General features: G+C 37.6%; 1 protein-coding gene across 1 annotated transcript; it reads left to right on the top strand.

Moving 5' to 3' along the window:
* The first annotated feature begins 631 nt into the window (after positions 1–631).
* Positions 632–16,490, top strand: PIWIL1 (piwi-like RNA-mediated gene silencing 1). Its single transcript, XM_009997629.1, has 20 exons — positions 632–712; positions 2,811–2,932; positions 3,704–3,840; positions 4,708–4,922; positions 5,386–5,507; positions 6,128–6,208; positions 7,093–7,290; positions 7,616–7,727; positions 8,481–8,601; positions 9,200–9,317; positions 9,478–9,592; positions 10,554–10,741; positions 11,329–11,401; positions 11,738–11,938; positions 12,250–12,353; positions 12,556–12,626; positions 13,164–13,317; positions 14,209–14,334; positions 15,196–15,343; positions 16,374–16,490. Exons 1-20 carry the CDS (start codon positions 632–634, stop codon positions 16,488–16,490), a joined length of 2,604 nt encoding a protein of 867 aa, XP_009995931.1.
* Positions 16,491–21,180: the final 4,690 nt, after the last annotated feature.

The following is a 21,180-nucleotide window of genomic DNA, read 5'->3' on the forward strand; positions in this document are numbered from 1 at the left end:
ACCTGCGGCTGCGGGAGTGACCCCCGTGTGGCGCCGCGACGTGGGCGGTGTGTCGTGTTTCTTTGGGGCGGGGGCAGAGCCCCTTCAGCCCGGCAGCGGGCTGAGGTAACGCCGAGGGCCCCGCAGGGCTGGCGATTCTCGCCGCTGGGGGTGGATTTGGCCCGGGAAGCTGCTGGGGGCCTGCAGAGGAGTTAGGGCCGAGCCTGTGCAGAAGGGAAGGGTCGCTGTGAGGGGAGAGAACAAGCAGGCCTCTGCCTCAGTTTGCATCATGGAGGAGCTGCCCAGGCAGTGAGGATTGGAGTGTGTTTTAGGTGAAGTGTGTGCTGCTTTGTAGGCTGAGCTCCTCTTGGCTAAGATTGCAGGTCTTGCCGTGCTCTACAGCCTAGCAGGCTTTATTCACAGCTTCAGAATTGGTGGTGGGCTCTGCTGGTTGGTTCAGACATGGTTATATGAAGCTGTAACTTCCCCACAGTACCTCTTGTGGACGTGTTAGTGTGAGAATCCAACAACAGGGGAGTTTGCTGAGGAGAATGTATTGCAATAGTGTTGCTCATAGTATTTATTGGAATAAGGATGGGGAATGGAGGAGATTGCAGACTAATCCTGAAGGTGGTTTGTCTTAGAACAGAAGATGACAGGAAGAGCTAGAGCCAGAGCAAGAGGAAAACCTCCAGGACAGGAGGCTGCTTTTCGTCCTGTAGGAGCTTCATATGTAAGTTGGATTTCTATATTTATAATTAGCACAACTAGACTTTGAAATGCTATAGCTCAACCACTTTTTATTTAATTGTCAGGTATATATGTTAGGTTATGTGTATGTATGTATGAAGTCAGGGGTATAGTTATGTTATCTCCTTTTTATTACGGAAATTTTTGTGTGCTTACAAATACTCTATTATAATGCAGTTGTCATAATAGAGCTAGTGGAAATAGGGATGTTCTCATATTCTGCTTTGTCTGCTGTGATACCCTGCAGAGAAGTAGAGTGTATTAGTATTTGGGCAGAACCTTGGCAGGTGTTCTGAGCTGTTCCCATTGTTTTTAATGTTAATATCAAGGACTTTCTGTGTCTGCACTTGAGTGGGTGTTTAGGGCTTGTTTTGTGCATACATATATATATACACAAATACATATTGCCCTGCTCAAACTGTTCATTGCCACATACTTGGACATCTTTTAAAGCATTTTATAAAATTTGTCAGTTATTATTAATAATCTTTCACTTGACAATGTGATTAGTCTGAAGGAGTGTTTTCTAGTCTATTTCTTGCCGGTATCAAATTAGTTTAAATCATGGTAGAAGGTTGGTTGTAGTTTTGTTTCTCAAATACAGAAATGTGTCTTGAAGTAGCATTGATGCACTGCTTGAACTTGGAGCAGAATTTATAAGGATATAAGGCCTCGTTTCTTCAGACTTGGTCTCTTTGACTTGAATAGAATTGTTAGCAGAAGTCAGGAGATGATATCAGTGTCCTGCACTGGGTAAAAGGAAAGTAAAGGAAACATGAGGTTTAGGGACTTTATGTGGACTGACTATTGATGCAGTCTGAGTAGAAAAAAGTCTGGTTTGGCTTTTTTTTCCTAGATGGGCTGCCCCTGCTCTGCCATATGGACTGTATATCTGATCCCTCCAAGAGAGTTAGTTCCAGAAGTGTTTCCAAAGACATGTTGAGGAGAGATTGTGGATTGAATAAGAGGATTTGCATTAGGTGTGTGGAAAATGAGGGCTTAGGCATGCACTGTTGGACTGGAGAATCCATCTAGGTGTCATTGCTGCTTCCTGTGGGGGCAAGAATGGAACATACATGAGAGATGTAAAGCTGAACTGAATTTCCCTGAACTACTTTTATGAATACTACAGGGAGCACAAAGCCTGTTCCAAAGTGCTGTTACTGTGATAGTACTGGACTCTGATTATTTTCAGAGACTCTTGAGGGTTGTGTACATTTGATCTTTGCAGTAGTGCTCATGGGTATTTACAGACTTCTTAGAGGGTGTACTTTTGACAGATCTTGGAAAACGTAAAGATGAGGAGGAGAGTATAAGAATAAAGAGGCCTGTATAGTTACTGATCTTGTGTTTGGTGTCAGAACATGTATATGGGAATCACAAAATGTTTAGCCAGAGTGCTGAAGGTAAAGGAGTAGAGAAACTCCAGGAATGGATGGCTGGCAGGTTGTGTGACACTGTTACGGGGATTTCTGGTGCTGTGTTGTAGGATGAGACAGCCAGGCTGGCTCTTGGGCCCAGGTTTCATGATCATCCTTGGTATTGGTCACTCGGTTGTTTATACATAGAGAGCTTGATTTCTCCTGGAGGGACAAATGTCTGGGGCAGGCCACAGTCCAGTAATATGAAACCCTGAACTGTGGGATTGCTCATGGCTGAAGTTTGTGTGTTGCAGTTCTTCCAGGCAGGACATTTATTAATATTAGTTATTCAGTAGACAGTAAAATTACAAAAGTTGTTTTTCTGAAATAAGTAGTCAACTACTTGAAGTATCAGGGAGGATTAGAAAGGAGAAGTCCATAAATTTATGTCAGTGCTTAGAAAGAGATTCGCCTTTACTTTTTGTTAAATCAATATTTGCTTAGAAGAAAAAAAACCAGAACTCTGTTGTTTGGGAGTTTAAGAACAGAGATAACTCAAAGTGTTTTGAGTTTACTAGTATCTTTGCAGCTTAATATAGCAAAAAAAATTAGCCTTTAAGTAACTGTTACACTTGGGTGGTTGAGTATTCTGTACTTGGTTAGTGACTGTTTTGCTGTACTCCTAGAAGTGTGCTGTTTGTTCAGTTGCAGAAGCAACAGGTTCCACAGACTTTGCCAAGCCAGCTGCCCGGCCGTCAGCAACCTCAGCAGCCACATGTTCTTCCACCAGTACCAGAAGCTCATGGTAGTCGTGGGCGACAGAGGGGCCCTCAGGGTGTCCCACAAGGCCAGAGCGAGAGAAGGCCAGAAGGTCAGCAAGGGCGAAAGTCTTCATTGCCCACAAGAGCACATGTTGTGCAGAGAATTGCAATGAAGACATTCCTTAGACTGTATTTCTAATTTTTCTTTTCAAATTGAGACTTAGTAATAACATTTGGAAAAGTTCACTATGTGATAATAGTATTGTCATCCTGAGGTGCAGTATAATTGAATCAGGAATTTTGAAAGCTGCCTTAAGTTTGCTTTCCTCAGTCTGTACTGTGTCCTCTATTAAAACAGTTAAAAAATATTAGAAAGCTACTGACATGATTAATTGCGTGAATACCAAATAGAAATTTCATTTTGGTACCTCATTGCTTTTCTTGAATCTTCATAAGGAAGTTAAACTTTCTTACCTATATCTGGTAATACTGGTTTTAATTGTGGTATATTTAAACTTTTCTGAGCCAGCTGGAGCTGAAATGAAAGGTTTGTCCTCCCTGTATTTGCAGAAGAGATTATTGATTTGGAGGGTTTACATGTGGTGTTTTTTTTCTTCTCTCTAGTGAGCTGTTCTATTTGCTTACTAGTTAACTGTCTGTAAATCTCAGGAAGCTAATAAGCGTTGCCTGAATGCTATTTTAAAGTTAATTTACTACTTAGCAAAAGCTGAAACTTAGCGTTTCATCATGGTTTTTAAAAATTTTCGATGTATCTGACTTTCAAAATTGAATTGTATTTAATTATTACTTGTATATAAAACCTGACTGTGATTTTTCTTCTTCCTCAAATTTCAAAACTATAGGATTACAGATTTCGGCAGGATTTCAGGAATTGTCTCTATCAGATAGGGGTGGACATCGTAGAGATTTCCATGACCTCGGGGTACACACTCGGCAAGCCATAGAACATGTTAAAGAATCAAAAACTGGTATGTTCAGATTAGACTATAGACGTATAGGCAGATTGAAATGAAACATAGTTTTGCTTTGTTTCTGCTTTTAGTAACCCGTAGAGAATGAACTTAAAAAATCCTTACTGAGTACTAGGAAGAGTTACAAATTACTCCCAATACTGAAGAGGAACAGTAAGATGCCATGTCTGATGGCAAAGTGCTTCACACAAAAGCTGTGTAGGATTTTATATTTTCAGCTGTTCAGACATAAATGTTCCTTGTACATTTTTGATGTACAGGACTCTCTAGGTTTGCTTCTGGAAGTTCTGGTTTGTAACACGTTGTCGTAAGCAAATTTGTAAAGATCTCCTAGTAAATGTGGATATTGAGATCTCCTTTGAAGAAACATTTTAGTTTAAACAAAAAGTGGTATGCTCCTTGCCTTAAGATGAAATTATGCATATAAGAAGTAGCAAAAGGAGGCTTTCATGGTGGCCCTGCCTTCTGGCTAGAGTGCAATAGTTTTTAATGTCCAACAGTACCAGATTCTGTGCTCAAAATAGTTTTGTGTTGCAACTGACTCTGTGAGAGATCAAAACAATGTAACAACTGTAATGTACTTTTGCTTAGTATAATACTAACTGAAGCATGCCGCAGGCCTCAGGATGGTAGAGCTTAGTTCAATTGAGGTGCCTTTGGGCCAGCAGCAGTGTAGTAGTTTTCTTTCTCACCTAGATTTTCAGTCCAGCTATGCTGTTTCCTAGCTGAGCTAGAACAGTTGCAGAACACAAGTGATCTCTAATCTTTGAATGCCTTAGTTTTTTTTAAAATTTCTCAAAGCTGTTGAATTACTATAAACTGGTAGAATTCTGTAAGTGTTGAGATGTTTCCCTTTCATTTTAGGTTCTTCAGGTGTTCAGATAAAGTTACTTACAAATTACATCCGTTTGAAGTCTCGACCCCAGTGGGCTTTGTATCAGTACCATGTCAGCTACAACCCGGAGATGGAGGCACGCCGGCTTCGGTCAGCTTTGCTCCTGCAGCATGAAGACCTACTCGGAATAACACATGCATTTGATGGCTCAATATTATTCTTGCCAAGAAGACTAGGGAATAAGGTGTGATATGAGAATACCACATTGTCTTTTATTTTGACTTGCATTTTCTGATGCTAACCTATCCCTCCCTCAAGCCCCCTCTATCCCTTGTTTCCACTCATTGCCTGACTGAAGAGACCTAGAACCCGTGGTGGCAACACTGGGAACCAGAGGAGTATGGAGTGAAGTCAAGCCTAGAAAAGGGAGAGGAGGAAGATGTTTTTCACTGTGTGTTCTAATATTTGTCTTTTTGCCTCCCAGCATCCCAGTATTAACATTAATTAATAATTAAATATATATTAATTGGCAATATATTCCATTTATTTCCTCAAGTTGGCTCATGATGATCCCATGATGGTAAGTGGTAAGTAATTTCCCTGTCTTCATCTTTAATTGAACTGCCTTGGGGATATCCTATGTTCTGCTCTATTATACAGCCCTGTTTGCCTCTAGTTTAATTATTAACCTGACTTCACTTTCTCAGGTTACTGAAGTTCTGAGTAGGACTCGACATGGAGAGGATGTGAAGATAACGATCACGTTGACTAATGAGTTGCCACCTACCTCACCTACATGTCTGCAGTTTTACAACATCATCTTTAGAAGGTTTGCTGTTCCAAGTTCTGTCTTTAAAAATACCCAAGTTAGGTTTGGACTACAAGTCAATAGTACAAATGTAAATTTTAGAGCCATTGTAGCTACCATTACTGTGTGGCCAACCACATCAGGAAACATTTTAATGTGCGATTCTGTCATGTTTCTGGCACAGTGTGAAATGAGTTTGTACCTTTTCCCTGAGTGAGCAGGTTCATACTGGGTGCTAACTGTTGTAGGCAGTTAGTCCTCTCTCTGCCCTCCTTTTATGTCTGTGGATTTGCCTCTTAAAGCAAAGAGTAGTGCAGGACCTGGAACTGGCACATTACTTTTTTGTTGTAGTCTTTGCTCTTAACCTTGGTACCTGTGCTGCCTAGTTCATCTGAAATGTAGCTTGTTTAGACTTCTGCTGTGAACTGGTTGGTGAAGGGTTGGATTGTATGCTAACTTATTCTAAGCTGATTCATTGTCATTATTAAATTTTCTAAACTGAGTTTAATTAAATGTTTATGTTCAATAATGTTCCATCTAGTCAGGTGAAAAAAAATGAGATTGCACAGAGGGATGGGGCCATGCATTGTTTGATAAACTGAATATTAATGGTAAATTACACCCATATTTTGACTTCCTAGGCTTTTGAAAATGTTGAATTTGCAGCAGATCGGACGTAATTTCTACAACCCTGGTGACCCTGTCAGCATCCCTAATCACAGGTTTGGCAAAAAGGATGCTCAGATTTAGGAGGGATGCAGGCATAAAGGATGATATTTTGATAATGCTCACATGGTTTATTTTGTAATAAAACTGGTATTGCTGGGAAGCATGAGACTGTTCTCCTAATTTACTTTATTCTATGTGTAAGATCTCTTTACTCTTTACCGTTTTGTGTTCTGTTGTTACATTGTCAGAAACCTTGCTTAAATGTCTGCAAGATGAGATCTCTAAATACATGTAATCCTAAAGCTCAAAAGTGTTCAGCCTTCATTCTGAAGACCATTTAATTTGCCTTGTAAATCTGTATTTGGCCACACATGGGATGGGTGCTTCTGGAACTGGCCTATTGCCAGCTGTCATGTCTTGTCCCAGTTCCCTGCCAGGATCCCCTCCAGTGTGACTGGTGCTTCTGGCTAGCCCCAGGCCAGTCGTAGAAGGTAGTAAGCTTGTGAGTTTGACTGAAGCCCCATCCTATGGCTCTGGTGTATTCCTTGCCATTAACCTAGTATGTGGAACTGGGTTACTGAAAGAAACTGGACAGTGTTGTACTAGATAAACTGTTTGGTCTTGAATATCCATATGTTTTGTATGTAAGATTAATAGTATGAAATGTGTTTCTTATGTTTTAAGGCATCATTTCTTTCACATCATTTATATTTCTACATTATTAAAATGATCTTGTTTTATCTTCACTAAAGATACCTGGATTTAATTTTTTTTATTGTTTTGTTAACTTTCAGGAGCTTGTTTATATTTGGATAATGGTTTCTTTGTGTCTTGGCTGCTTTCTGGTGTCTGGGAAAGTGAACAGAAATAACTCAAGGGGTGATAAATGGAGGTGCTTTAAAGCCCAGTAAGATTCTCTGTGTTGTTTTTTTGACAGGTTGATGGTTTGGCCAGGCTTCACAAGTTCTATTCTCCATTATGAAGAGAGCATTATGTTATGTGTAGATGTGAGCCATAAGGTTCTTCGCAGTGAAACAGTGTTGGATTTTATGTACAGTCTGTATCACCAGGTGGAAGAGCAAAAATTTAGAGATGCCTGTGCTAAAGAGTTGATAGGTTTGGTTGTTCTTACAAAGTAAGTTTCTTTGGACTCTTTTCTTAAGAGATCTCCTATTTTTTTTTTCCCAAATGTTCCATGTCCTGAAGTATACAATGAAGCATCAGAAAGCATGACAATTATATAATTATCAAGGTAGCAAACTAATCAAGGTGACAGCATTTACAAAATTCAGGAGGTATCTACTGAATTAGTTCTGTTTTCATTTGGTTGCTGCTGCTGATAGCAAAACTTCCAACTTGGATGAGTATTCCTATTAAGTTTTCCATCCTGGAGTTCCTTTCTGTTTGAGTTAAGATTTAAAAAAACCCCACACAACCAAGTGATGAAATTGTTTATTTAGGTACAATAACAAAACATACAGAGTTGATGACATCGACTGGGAAGGCAATCCACAGTGTACCTTTAGAAGAGCAGATGGTTCTGAGATCAGCTTTGTGGACTACTATAAGAGGGTATGGAAACTTGACTGTCAGTGTGTGCGTTTATTTTTGATGGATATCTGAGAGCAGCAAGTAACCTCAACAACATGAATTGGCATGAGTTCTCTATCCGAATGAATAGTTGGTCAGGCAGAAATGCCAGGAGGCATCCATAGATGAACAGGAGCTCCTGGGAAGACTTTAAAAAGGAAGCTAACCTTTGGATAGTTTGGATGGTTTCTGAGCTGTGGTTCTCTTTAAGAAAAAATTAAACTATGAAGTATGTTGACTTGACTGTCAGCTTGTGTTTCCTTTTTGTGGTTTGGTTGTTTTTCTTCTTTTTCCTAAACTAAATTAGTGAGCCTCAGACAGACGAACTTTTGCCAGGTTCAAGGAAAGGTTGCAGGAGGGCTGAATTTCAGATTTTCCCTTGGAATCTTGTTTGATTGTTTGATGTCTTGAATTAAATTGCTTTGTAAGGCAGGAACATGTCCATTACTGAACTGGAAAGAGCATCCTAATCTTGAGTTAGATATTCTGGGTGATACTGTCTCTAGGAAGGCAGAAGCATTGCTTTTTATTGTTCCCTACAAGTTAACAATTTGATGGCAAAAATAAAGAGCCTTTTCTGACAAAAGCAGTTTCAAGTTAGATATGCTAACTGAAAAAGTTGCTGGTTGGTTTTGTTTCATTTTAGGGGATGCACATTTTGTGCAGTGAGTGTTACTATGAAAACTGAGTGTTTTTTATGAATAAACTAACAAACAATAGCTGTTTCTAATACAGCAATATAATGAAGAAATTAGTGACTTGAACCAGCCTGTCTTGATCAGTCAGTCTAAGAGGAAAAGAGGAATCAGCATGCCAGGACCTGTGATTCTAATTCCAGAGCTGTGCTTCCTAACAGGTACTCTAGCATGTTTTTGTATCAAAGCACTTGTTGAACCATAATGCCTACTGAAACTGGTATTTTGACAGCAGTCTCTTGCCAAGTGAAGTTTGTATAAATGTGAGTTCAGAAACAAGTTTTGTAATTAGAAGATGAGATGTTCAAATGAGGCTGAAAAGTATGAGGGTTTTTTGTGTTGCATGGTCTTTACTTACAGTGTTTAACATTGGCCCCCAATTACATGTAGATCACATTATTTTTTTGTTGGTAGAACTTCTATTAAAAAAGAGAAATTGACTATAAATTGATAGTTTTGTAAGATAGGTATGTATGTTTATTTTCCTCTGAGATAATCACTTTGCACTAGCAGTGCCTGTCCATTTCAGCACTGTTTTGTTTCAGAAATGTAAATAAGAGCTGCATGTCCTGTTTGGTTTCCTCTCAAGTGCAAAAATCTGGGATTTTTTTTTTTCTATGCAGATGGGAATGTATGTACAGGGAGAAGCTGAAAACCTTGATTACTAGTGACACGACTTCACGTGTCTGCTGTTAGTTAATCTGCATGACTGGCAAGTTTACTTTTCTTAGTTCTTAGTCTAGCTTTTACTCATTACAGGTTTAACTGACAAGATGCGTAATGACTTTAATATGATGAAAGACTTGGCTGCTCATACCCGACTGCCACCTGAGCAAAGACAGCATGAAGTTAAAAGACTTATTAACTACATCCAAAAGTATGCTACCTTAATATCTTCTGTGTTCTTTGCCATGAAAAAAATTGTATGATAAACTTTTTTCTTGCTACAAACTTTGGAAATATTACTGGTTTTAAAAAAGAAAAGTCTCAGCAAGAACAAACTTCTTTGTCTTAATTTAAATCTTTTTTTGAAACAGAGATGACAACGTTCAGAAAGAGCTCAGAAACTGGGGCTTAAGCTTTGATTCTGATTTAGTATCCTTTTCAGGAAGAGTCGTACAAGGAGAAAAGATCTTTCAAGCAGGAAGTGTGGTAAATAAGACAAATTCTAAAACCTTCTGGATCTTTTATTGATGAAGCAAGTTTTTGAGGAAGGAAATACTACTTGTTGGTATATAAATTAAGGATTAGAAATGAAAACATTATACACAAGTTTTTGTCTAAACAGGAGACTCACAAACTTAAATAATTTGCAAGTTTGGTTAAAAAATCTCTGAAGATTTTTCTGGCTTGCGTTACAGTGGTGTCTTCCTTTCAAAACAATCTGTTAAAGTAATTTCAGATGCAGAAACTAGGAGACCAGAGATGTTTCTAATTATTTTCCATTTATTAAAATACCAAGGCTTTCAGATGAAAAGCCACTGATCATTTCAATTCAGTAGATAGAATACATGAAGTATCTGTTCACTGAAAAGTGGGGTGACTCTTCAGTGTGAATAGCTTAAATTTAAATTGTCATAAATTGCCAGAAAGCATTGTGTATTTTCCCTGTAGTAGAGATCTTGTGTTTGCTTTCAATGAAGGCTAGATGGAAAAGGGCATGTTACAGTTCTTGATGTGCAGGTTTGTGTATTTGGTAAAGCTTTTTTTTATTCTTGTAATTGAGAAGATCTGGTATCTTCTTTCTGATAATCCCTTTTTATACTTAAAACAGTTACCTCATGAAAAGGGAAAAACAGTATAAAAATAAGTCAATACATGAACAGCTGTCTTTGAAGCACTAAAACTGCAGCAAATAGTAACAACTTATTTGGGCTAAAAATTCTAAGCCTCTTTGCATAATTATGAATGACACATTTTGAAAAATGTAGGATTTCTTGAAAGGGTTTTATAAAGCTTATTTTAAATTAGTGAAAAGAGCAGTAAAAGAACTGATAAAAATCATGTCATTTGTTCTGGACAGAAATGTTACAGAAGTGTATGAGGAAGTAGTTGAGGTGTAGCTTGTTTGGTAGAGTGTTCATTTTCTTTCTTTGCCATCTCTTGTTTACAGTTTGATTACAACCCTCAGCTTGCTGATTGGTCAAAGGAAATTAGAGGAGCTCCCTTAATCTGTGCCAAGCCCCTGGACAACTGGCTATTGATATACACACGGCGCAACTATGATGTTGCAAATACATTGGTACAAAATCTGTTCAAAGTCACACCATCTATGGGAATCAGGATGAACAAAGCAACCATGTAAGTGTCTTTGGAGAGCTGATGGAAGAATCATTTTATAATTACCAAGGTATATCTCTTAGTATGCTTAGTCTTTAAATGAGCAGATAGTATAGTATGTCACACTACTGGCTTCTGTGAGATTTTTAATAGAGCAAAGTTGCTTTCAGTATGCATATTGTTCAGTTTTATCTTGTGATTGATTTTCTTGTTCATGCTTTCATTTGAGACCTGTCACTGGAGGTTAAAGCATGCCAAAACCCAACAGTATTAGACACACAGTGAGAAAAACCTTCTCAAGTGGAGCTATATGTAGTGCAAGAAGGAATACACACTTTCTTTCTGACTTTGGATGTATTCTGATTTGTTCTTACTGCAAGTACCTTCCTCTGAGTACTTGTGCTTGCTTCTACCTTTGAAGTTCACTGCCTTTGGAAGCTTTAGTTGTGGATGATTTCTCTTAATTGTCAAAGTGTGTGAATATTGTATGTATATGTATAGCTATTTATTGTATGAATATGTATATCTATAAATGTGACACTTGGTACAATATGGATGCATGAGGTTTTTTTTATTCCTGTAAGCATTTTTTTTCTCTTCCTTTTCAGGATTGAAGTAGATGACAGGACAGAATCTTACTTAAGGGCTTTACAGCAAAGCATTACTGCTGACACAAACATAGTATGTATTTGAATCCATAAAATCATGTTCATCTCTGTAGTTTATATTTTAAAATCAGTGGAATTAATTCACAGAAATAAAACTCTTGGCTCATGAGTATTTACTACATGCTTCCTCATACTTTATTTCAAACCTCAGATTAATTATGTGTATCCTTCTGGAAATGAACCTTTGTACTTGATTCTGAAGAACAGACACTGAAACTTCCCTGGTATTTCTTTCACTGCCAACACTTGTATATTTCTCTGAAATGTAGAAAACTTTTTTTCTAAAGAGCTACAACTGTTATGTGAATCTGAGAATGCAGCTTCTTACATTTTTATTTTTTCTTTAAAGGCAGTTTGTGTTTTGTCCAGTACCCGAAAGGATAAGTACGATGCTATCAAGAAATACTTATGTACAGATTGTCCCATTCCAAGCCAATGTTTACTTGCTCGCACCTTAAGCAAGCCTCAGACTGCTGTGGCCATAGCAACAAAAATTGCCTTGCAAATGAACTGCAAAATGGGTGGAGAACTTTGGAGTGTTGAGATCCCAGTAAGTAAGATGTTTGACTAAAACAGTGACTTTTCCTTATTGAGGCTTATTTAAAAAGTGAGCCTTTTTTTTCCCCAAAAAAATAATATGGCACATTCTTTGTGTGGTTTGTTTTGTGTCTGTGAGAAGTAGTATGAAGTTAAACATGATATAAGGAGACATTTAATTAAAAGAGCTTTTACCTGGTGGTTTACTTAAGTGTCTTGAAACTGTGCAGTTTACCTCATGATCCTGTTAACATTACAGGGTGGAGATAATGGGTGCTTTGTCCTGGTTTCAGATACTAATGCATGTACTGGATTCCTTTTCAGTTGAAACAGGTGATGGTTGTGGGAATTGATTGTTACCATGACAACTTATTTGGAAAGCAGTCAGTCGCAGGATTTGTTGCTAGCCTGAATCAAACAATGACTCGGTAAGATTTGAATGCCAAAGGGGGGAAAAACAAACCAAAAGAAAACTCAAGACAACTTTTATCTCTTGCTTAACTGAAAAGCAGCTTGAATATGCTAGGCTATCATGAAAGTGTCCAGATTCATTTACTGTACATTGTTAATAAGAACTATAGATCATCAAGAAAATGTTTTGAAGAACATCTTTTATTTTGTTCTTCACAGGTGGTTTTCCCGCTCTGTTGTTCAAAATCGTGGGCAAGAACTTGTGGATGGGCTCAAAGCTTGCTTGCAAAGTAAGGGAAGGCTTTCTGTTCTTCTGAGTCATACATATCTAAGGAATGATTTAGCTTCCTCAAAACACACCTTCTCAGCTGCCTTGAGAGGAGGCCTTAGCAACTTGCACTTAGATAAAAACAGAATGAAAATACAGCTGTAAACGTTGCAGAAAATTAATAGCATTATGTGTACAATCATTCATTGATTCCCATATTTCTTAACAGTAATTAAACAGAATTTACTGATGCTCTTCAAAAAATGCTTTAAAGGAGATAGACTTTAAGGTTGACAGCTCCTTGCTGTGAGAGATGCCAGCAGAGTAGATACATTTTCTTAGGCTCTTTCTTTTTTGTGTTGGTACACAAATAAACCAGAATTCTCTGCAGGTAAGATTTTTGTGTCATGATGCATAACAGTTTCAGGTTACTGAAAAGTTGAGGACCTCAGATTTCAGAACTTACAGATTTTTTTTTTTCTAGGATTAAAAAATCTATGTTTGTTTTGGAATGCGTTATCATCATCGCTAATAGTTTTACTAATTGTTTGTTTTTAAGCTTCTCTGAGAGAGTGGTTCAAGTGGAATAATTATTTGCCCTCTCGTATTATTGTGTATCGTGATGGTGTAGGAGATGGACAGCTGAACACATTGGTTAATTATGAAGTGCCTCAATTTCTGGATTGCTTGAAGAGTGTTGGTACAGACTACAAGTAAGTCTCTTTTCACCAACAATTTTTTTTATACTGTAAGAGAAATACACACTGGAGTACAAAAAGTGGTTAGAGATTAAGATTGTATTGCTTCATCCTTTATTTATTTTTACTTGAGCTCAGATAATTGCTTTTCTGATGATTGTTTCAATGGTTGGAGATACCTAGCTTGTCATAGAATAGAAATAGTCTGTAGTACAGGCACCATGCATTCACTCTGCACTTGTACACACACACTCATTAAGCGTTCCTGTTGCATATGCTAACACTTTTTTCCAGCTGGTTTATCATAGCCTGTTTGCTATCACATGTCCAGTAGGCTCGGTTTTTTTCTTTCCATTTCTGAAAGGACCAGCTGTTGTCCAAGCACTTACATCCTGCATGCAAACATTACTGTTTGAAACTGCAGTGACTTGGTTTCTTGATTGGCTCTGAAATATGAAAGTGTCTCCTGACACCACAGGCAAGCAGGCACCAACCAACCCACAGCCAGTAGGCACTGTAGCACTTACTTCTGTTTATCTTGTGTTAATGGCTTCCTCTTCAACAAAAATGCTGTTAGAACAAAGCATTTTCTATATGAAAATATGAGGTAGAGAGAGTAGAAGTCAGATCTGAAATGCGAAGATCCTGTTTTGGAGTATTTTGTTTCTCTCTGTTAAGATAAATATAAGCTGGACTTGTGAGAAATACTATCAAAAGTTGCACCTGAAACTAAAAATATAAATTTAGGAACAGTGTCATCAATGAGTTAGAGAAGACTCGTATGTGAAATTTATGCCCTGGAGAAGTCTAAAATTGCTAGTAAACTGAAGCTCTAGAGCATCTGCTCCTGAAATACTCTGTGCAGTTTTTCAAGTTTGTTTTTTTTTTTCTTTTCATTGATTTCAGTCCAAAACTTACTGTGATAGTTGTGAAGAAACGAATGAGTAGCAGATTTTTTGCAGTGTCTGGTGGAGGACTTAAAAACCCACCCCCTGGTACTGTTGTTGATGTGGAGGTTACCAGACCGGAATGGTAAGTTGGTAGGTTGTAACACTTGTTTTTACTGGCAACCTTATTACATAGGCATATCTGATATTGACTGTGGGATCAGGTACATTCTTTTTACTGGCAACCTTATTACATAGGCAATCTATCTGATATTGACTGTGGGATCAGGTACATTTTCACATTTTGGTCCTTTTGAAAAGAAATCATAGTGAATGTGTAGATTAAAGAAATGGAGAAACTTAAATTTTATTAATTCATTATGCAATTATTTCATGGTTTCCAACAGGTAATATTCATGGACTATATAGGCTTTAAGTAAGTGTGTGTTTCACTCTGGTGTTGTTTAGATTTTTAAAGGTTAAATACCAAAAGAGTGACAATTGATAGGATTGTCCAGCTGTTCCTCAGTGAAATTCTGTCTGGCTGTAGTTTCTGAGAATTTACATAAATGGTGTTGTATTATGAGCAGGTGTTGTGTTTTTTGATGTTTGGGAGGTTACTGGAAGAAGAGTCAGAGTGGTACAACTCTGTGTGCAGGTGACACGTGTACACAGTTCTCACTGACTTTAGTCACTGTTAGTATTGAATGTTTTTGCAAATCTCACTCTCTGAAGCTCGGCTCTGGGAAGTGCAGAGCTTGCCTGGTACACAAGGAAAGGTTTGCCTTTGGTGGAGGGGTGCTGGAATGTGTACAAAATAGTGCTGTGACAGGCAGCTTTGCCTTTCTTTTTGTATTTAGCAACTCACTGCAGCCATTCTGGGTGTTGATAAGTGACAGACATCCAAGCGTGGCTTGGGGTGCTTGAGTAAATGAGGAACATATATAAGTGGGTGTGCAGGATGGTTAGCAGGGGAAAGTCTGAGGTTTTGGTTCTTCTGTTACAGGTATGACTTCTTTCTTGTCAGTCAGACAGTGAGAAATGGTTGTGTGGCACCCACCCATTATAATGTCATCTACGACAGTAGCAAACTGAAACCAGATCACCTACAACGTTTAACCTACAAACTTTGCCACATGTACTATAACTGGTCGGTAAGTATTTCCTATAGGAAATTACAATATTTTTTCTCTAAGATTGTGCCTTTCCATGCAGTAACAAAAGGAGGGTAGAAAGAAGTATCCTTAAAATGCCCATGTGGATCCAAAAAGCCTGCAAGCTTGCCTCTTCACCTGGAGTGCTGGTTTGAGAACTAGACATTTTATGATTACATGATCTCTTTTGAAGTCTGAAGATTAAAGTAATTTTTATTCCTACTCCAAAGTGCTAGTTCTGAATATTGTTCCCAAATTTTATGTCAAGAGCAAAACTGAAATGATAATTTCATACCTGCAGAAATACTTGCTTCTTTCTGTGGAGATGTTCCTCCATTCCTCTTGAGAGGAGGAACTGTTGTTACTGTTATTATAACAGTAACAACAAAGAGTCACTAAATAAGGTTACACTGCCTGTTTCTCCATCTGTACAGTAATTTTACTTTAGATTATTTTTTCACTGAAGACCACAGAAAGTGCAGGAACAGGGTGTTTTTTTAAAAAAAACCCAGACAGTGATGTCCCATGGATTTACAGACATCTTACCAAAATCTGACTGACTGGTTTCTTAAGAAGAGTGAACTGATCTTAATTATGTACAGCAGGGTTTTTTTTTTGTTTTTGTTCTTTGTTTGCTTGTTTCTCCTGTTGCATACCAAGATCACCACAGTCAGCTCAGGCCTGACATGTGCTTTAGATCTGTCACTTCAGTGGCCATAAATAATTTCACATGGCTTACACACATCTCACATTCTGTGAGATCCAGCCTCAAATACAAGCCTGCCTAAGAGGCCTTTGGAGCAAGGACAGGAAGGTGGTCAAGAGGTTTTTTTGCACCTGTTCTTCTATTTAGCACATTTGTTTAATGTGTTCAGTGTTTGTAGTGTTGTTTTCAGTAGTCTGCGTAAACTACAGGTAATATAAATTGTACATACATCCATACTTTTGAATTCTAGGACTCTCTTTGTCACAGTGACTGCATGCTTATTTAAATGACTTGAAAATAATTCTCTTTTTTTCCCTTCTGCAGGGTGTGATCAGAGTACCTGCACCTTGCCAATATGCTCATAAACTGGCTTTCCTTGTTGGTCAGAGCATTCACCGAGAACCGGACCTGCTGCTTTCAGACAAACTTTACTATCTTTGAAGTTGAGTTATCATTTATAAGAAAACAGTGCATTTCTGTTCTAGGAAATGTAAAATTATCTGGGGTTTTGTGTTTTTTGTTTTGTTTTGTTGTTTTTTTTTCTTGAGACATGCAATTGTGGACCTTTATTACTGGAAAGAGCTTGAGATAGCAGCTCTACGTTTTGAATAGGTCTTTGCTTGCTAGAAAAACTATATATTATTTTGCTTTTTATTAAATAGTTTTTTACTAAAGTGTTTCTGGGGTTCTTTAGAAAAGATTTGGTTGCTTTTATTTATGTTTAGAGGAAGTATTACACAGAATTACATTTACTGTGTTGGGCAGACCAAAATGAGTTAGCTTCTCAAGCTGGTACATGATGCTTTTTAGTTTCAAAATGCAGTTATTGCATCCTTGGTTTTCTTGGCTGTTAAAACGAGAGCAAAATTTTGGCTCCCAAACTGTTTGCTGCATTAAAAACAGGCTGTCAGCCATTCTTGGTTATCCAAGCTTTGGTTGAAGAGTGTCTAGTGCTGCAAAACCTGTGGAAGTGGGGTTTTAATGCTTCCCCAGTTAAGTGATCTGCAATCCAAGTGGAAACTGTCTTGTGCTCACTTGTGTCTCCTTAGGAGTAAAGGGAAGTGAAGGGGGAGCTTTTAAAATTGGTAGAGCTGAAGAGGAAGTTCTGTGTGTGGCAAGGTATCAGGAGATGACAGCTTTGTCTAAGCTCAGATGATGTTCTGGGGTTTGTGTGACTTAGCATGGTGTATCCTACTGCCATGCTTTTACTGACTCTTGTAACCTAGTGTGACAAAATAGTTGTTTTAGTTAACTGCAAATTCATAATTGGAATAAAGTAGTTAACACTTTTTCTCATTTAACAAGCATGCAGTTAAACACTTTCCATCAAAGAATGTCAGTACACTGATGTGCAAATAGTAGACTTACTGTTCATGGGGTTTTTTTGGTTATGCAGTGTCAAGTAATGTCAAGTGTTTAGGCCTTGGTTTGTATTGTACTTCTAAGATGTTCATTGCTAACTCTTTAGCAGGAGTAGCTTGGTTGGTTAAGCAAATAGGAGTTGTGTTGATCCAAGTTGATTTCAGAGTTTTGCATTACCAGGCACAGTCAAACCAGTGCATATGGAAGAGTCTGGCTTGGTGCTGTTTTGCTTGCTTCTTTGTTTGTTGTTTTAACTGACTTGTTCTGAATGTTTTTCCTTTGTGAGATTTAAATAAAGTTGTTGCTGTAGTCCTTGCTTGTTTGATCCTGGTAGATGGATTTGTGTGGGGCTTTGGGCATGTTCTGTGACATTTGCTGGAGTCATTTTCTAGCCCTTCTTTACTGCTGGAAGGCTGGTAGAGTTTTGTGTTTAGATGAGCTGTTAACTCTACAGGTAACCTTCAGCAGCTGGTGACAGTCCTGAAAACTGCTGGACCTCAGTCACTTGTCACAGGTATTCATTCTGGTAGAGCAGCTGATGCAGTAGATTCATGAAACATACTGCACTCTACAAAATATCAAATTATTTATTTATATAAAATATAGTACACAACAGTTGTACACATGCACACACCCACACAGTACTTTACCACAAATTTAGGCCAGTTATTTTCTTTAATTAAATGTTATAATCTAGCAGACGGTATCTTACAGTAATTTACATTATTATCTGAAGACACAATGGGGAAGCTTTGATCATTCATTTATAAACCTTCCATAAATTACAAAAAGAAAGGCAGTCTGAAAAGTATGTATAAACAGTAAAAACAATTTACAAATGGACAAGAATTACAAAATAGTAACAGCCAATGACTGCCATCAATGTGTAAGGTTGTTTTTTCTTGAGATGCCAATATTACAATTAATATTTGATCATCACCTGTTGCAGCCTTTTTACTGGCTACAGCTTGTGTATGTAACACAGTTTTTCACTCTCTACTTTAGACATGCAACTTTATCTTGAAGCTGACATCAGCAATATGACAATGCCTTGGAGCTGAGGAGTGTGCCTCCACAGGAAAAACAGTTGGGGAGTAAAAGTTTTCTTATTGTGTTATTTTGTTTTTCTTTTGATAACTTAAATCAGTCAACCAGGAACTCCAAAACTGGAAGTTGTATGGTTGAAATTGGGTGCGTCTCTGACTAACTTACACTGCATCTGATTTCTTTAGTGAAAATGTTGACAAAAAATCAATACAAGGGGTTTTTGTTTGGATGGGGGGAAAAAAAAAAAAAGCAAAAATAAAAAGAAAGCATTTTGCACAGCACTTTCAAACTCCCAGGAGTTACATCAGACATTGAATGGAGTCAGTAACATAGTATTTGATCTTAAAATTACTTTGTTTTAGGGAAGATGAAGACAGTTGAATACACAGTACATACAAAGTATACGCTGCATATTTATTAGACAGTACAAATCATTGTGCATTAATAAGGCAAAACATCAAGGCTGATTAAACTAGGAGTTTCAAGACCATTTTTGTTTATGATAAATATTTGATAGGGTGGGGTGATCTTTCTGAACCAGGAATCAATAGTTTTCTTCCCCCCACTCACGGTTAAAGGAGACTAAAGGCTGAGATTTATCCAGTGGAGTTGCAGGTGGTGAGTTGACTTCAAATAAAACCATGCTCTTCTGCTCTTAAGCCCACTTTTTTTTTTTTTTTAATTTAAAGAAAAAAGTATTTGCAACAAATAATCCACTTCCTTTTTCCTTGGTGTTTCGATTAAGGAATTCACATGATTCTATTGATGTCAGACTTAAAAATGCCAAGGTTCGGTGTGACTACTGCATAGTCATGAAAGCCCTAGTTTTGACGTTTTTAAAAAAAAAATAAAAAAAAAATACACAGACTGGAAGCTTTACAAGTTGTCCAGGAGTACATGAATCATTTCACTGCACCAAGCTTTTTCAGCAGTTTCTTGCCTTTGGAAAGCAGCCCCTTTTTCTTTTTCGAGGACATATCCCTGCCTCTCCCGGGACTACCAGAACCCATAGGTGACGTAGGTGACCCAGAATGGAGATGAACTGTGGGGGATGGTGCTCTCCGTGATGTACCTGTATTCTCAGGAGGAACCTATTAGGTACATTGTTATAATTTATTGAATGTTTGAAAGCTTAAAAGCCATCATTATCAAGAAAGTTGGTAACGTCACTGTCCCACTACCCACTTAAACCAAAGGGCTGGTTCCTTTTTCTGTGGCTTAAAATAGTGTTTGAGCTTATGGAAAACACAAATTTTGAGAAAAAGTTTAGACTACAGAAAACACTCCAATAGACCCCTATTTTCATTCTATTAATTTCTGGCCACAAAACTAGTTTTGGTTTTGCATTTCAGTACTCTGATAGTGCAAACATAAAAAAGGGTACTTGTAGCTATAGATTTCAGAAAAATAATTACTATAAATTAGCAATCTATAGAAGCCAAACTGTTTTCAGAAGAAATTACTTAAAATGCTACATGATCACTTATTTTTTAATATCCTGTAAGTGCCTTTTCTTTAAGATTGGCTAGCAAACTTTATATACATATTTGAGAAGATGGCACACTGGCTTAAAAGAAAAAAAAAAAAAAGGGAAAAAGAAAAAGCTAAAATGAACCTTAATTGCAATCAAAGAAAGCTTAAAGACCCTGACTGCTTGATGTGTATGCTGCAGCTATGAGGTTGCTGAATGAAGGTGAGTACTTGCACGATAGTTAGATGACAGCATTCCTAAATATTTTAAACAGCTATTATTTTTTTTTTTTACTCAATCAGCAAAGCACTTGAATGAAAATGCTAGAAGTACTCCTACTGAGCCTAACCTAACTACAGTGGCCAGCTGGCAAGATGTGATGCTATCAATTATGCTATCAATTATGGTGATATTTTCCTAGGAGAATCCATGCTGTAGGGACCCCTGTTATCTTGTAGTTCAAACATCAGCAATTTACTGGCTTCTGCAACACTGAGTAAAGCAAAGGGGCTTCAAGCCTACTTTGATTTTAAATCAAGGTCTAATTCTAATGAAAAAAAAAACCAAAACCAACTTGGTAAAGCACCCCAACGTACACCTGAAGATACCATATATTTAGTCTAATGCATTCATTCGGTGAGCTGCATGTTTCATACTGAGACTTTTATTGCATTGGTAAACCAAACAGTTTATGATATCTTAAATGTGCATTTTCTAGGAAAATCAGTAAACTGTACCGTATGAAGGGATTTCTTTCAGAACTGGTGGATAGTTGGTCTTAGGCAAAGTGGGGTATAATCGATTATGGAAAACACATTTTAAGGCAGACAATTTGTAGCTATATTTGAGAGTAATGAGTTTCAAAACCAATTATACCCTTGTAAACTACGGTACGTATCAGTTTACATTGCATTTTAATGTCATTTAAGGGTTGGGGGTGTTGTGCTTCTTCTCTTGATATAGGAGCTTGGAATTTATAAATCCCAGGTTGGCTAACAATGCAATATGCAGCTTTTGTTTGTAGGGTAGTTAGACATCAAACTCTCCTTTCTATGTAAACAAACATTTAGCTCATGAAGAAATATGTTCCAAATGTTGACCTTCATAAAGTGAGGTCTAATTGATTTAATTCTAAGGATTCCTTTTTAGAGGATTTATCTCCTAAAAACTCTAAATTGACTTGACTAGATACAGTAAAAGCATACAGCCTATTCTTCTGTGGCCAAGGATGTTGGAGACATATTTCTTGGG

The sequence above is a fragment of the Chaetura pelagica genome, unplaced genomic scaffold (assembly GCF_000747805.2).
Source record: "Chaetura pelagica isolate M959 unplaced genomic scaffold, ChaPel_1.0 scaffold45, whole genome shotgun sequence".
NCBI lineage: Eukaryota > Metazoa > Chordata > Aves > Apodiformes > Apodidae > Chaetura > Chaetura pelagica.

Excerpts from the sequence above, each read along its gene's own strand:
- PIWIL1 (XM_009997629.1), top strand. The coding sequence starts at position 632 with ATGACAGGAAGAGCTAGAGCCAGAGCAAGAGGAAAACCTCCAGGACAG. Across the intron at positions 9,593-10,553 it reads TCTTTCAAGCAGGAAGTGTG|TTTGATTACAACCCTCAGCT; the intron begins GTAAATAAGACA and ends TCTTGTTTACAG. Across the intron at positions 12,627-13,163 it reads GCTCAAAGCTTGCTTGCAAA|CTTCTCTGAGAGAGTGGTTC; the intron begins GTAAGGGAAGGC and ends TTTGTTTTTAAG.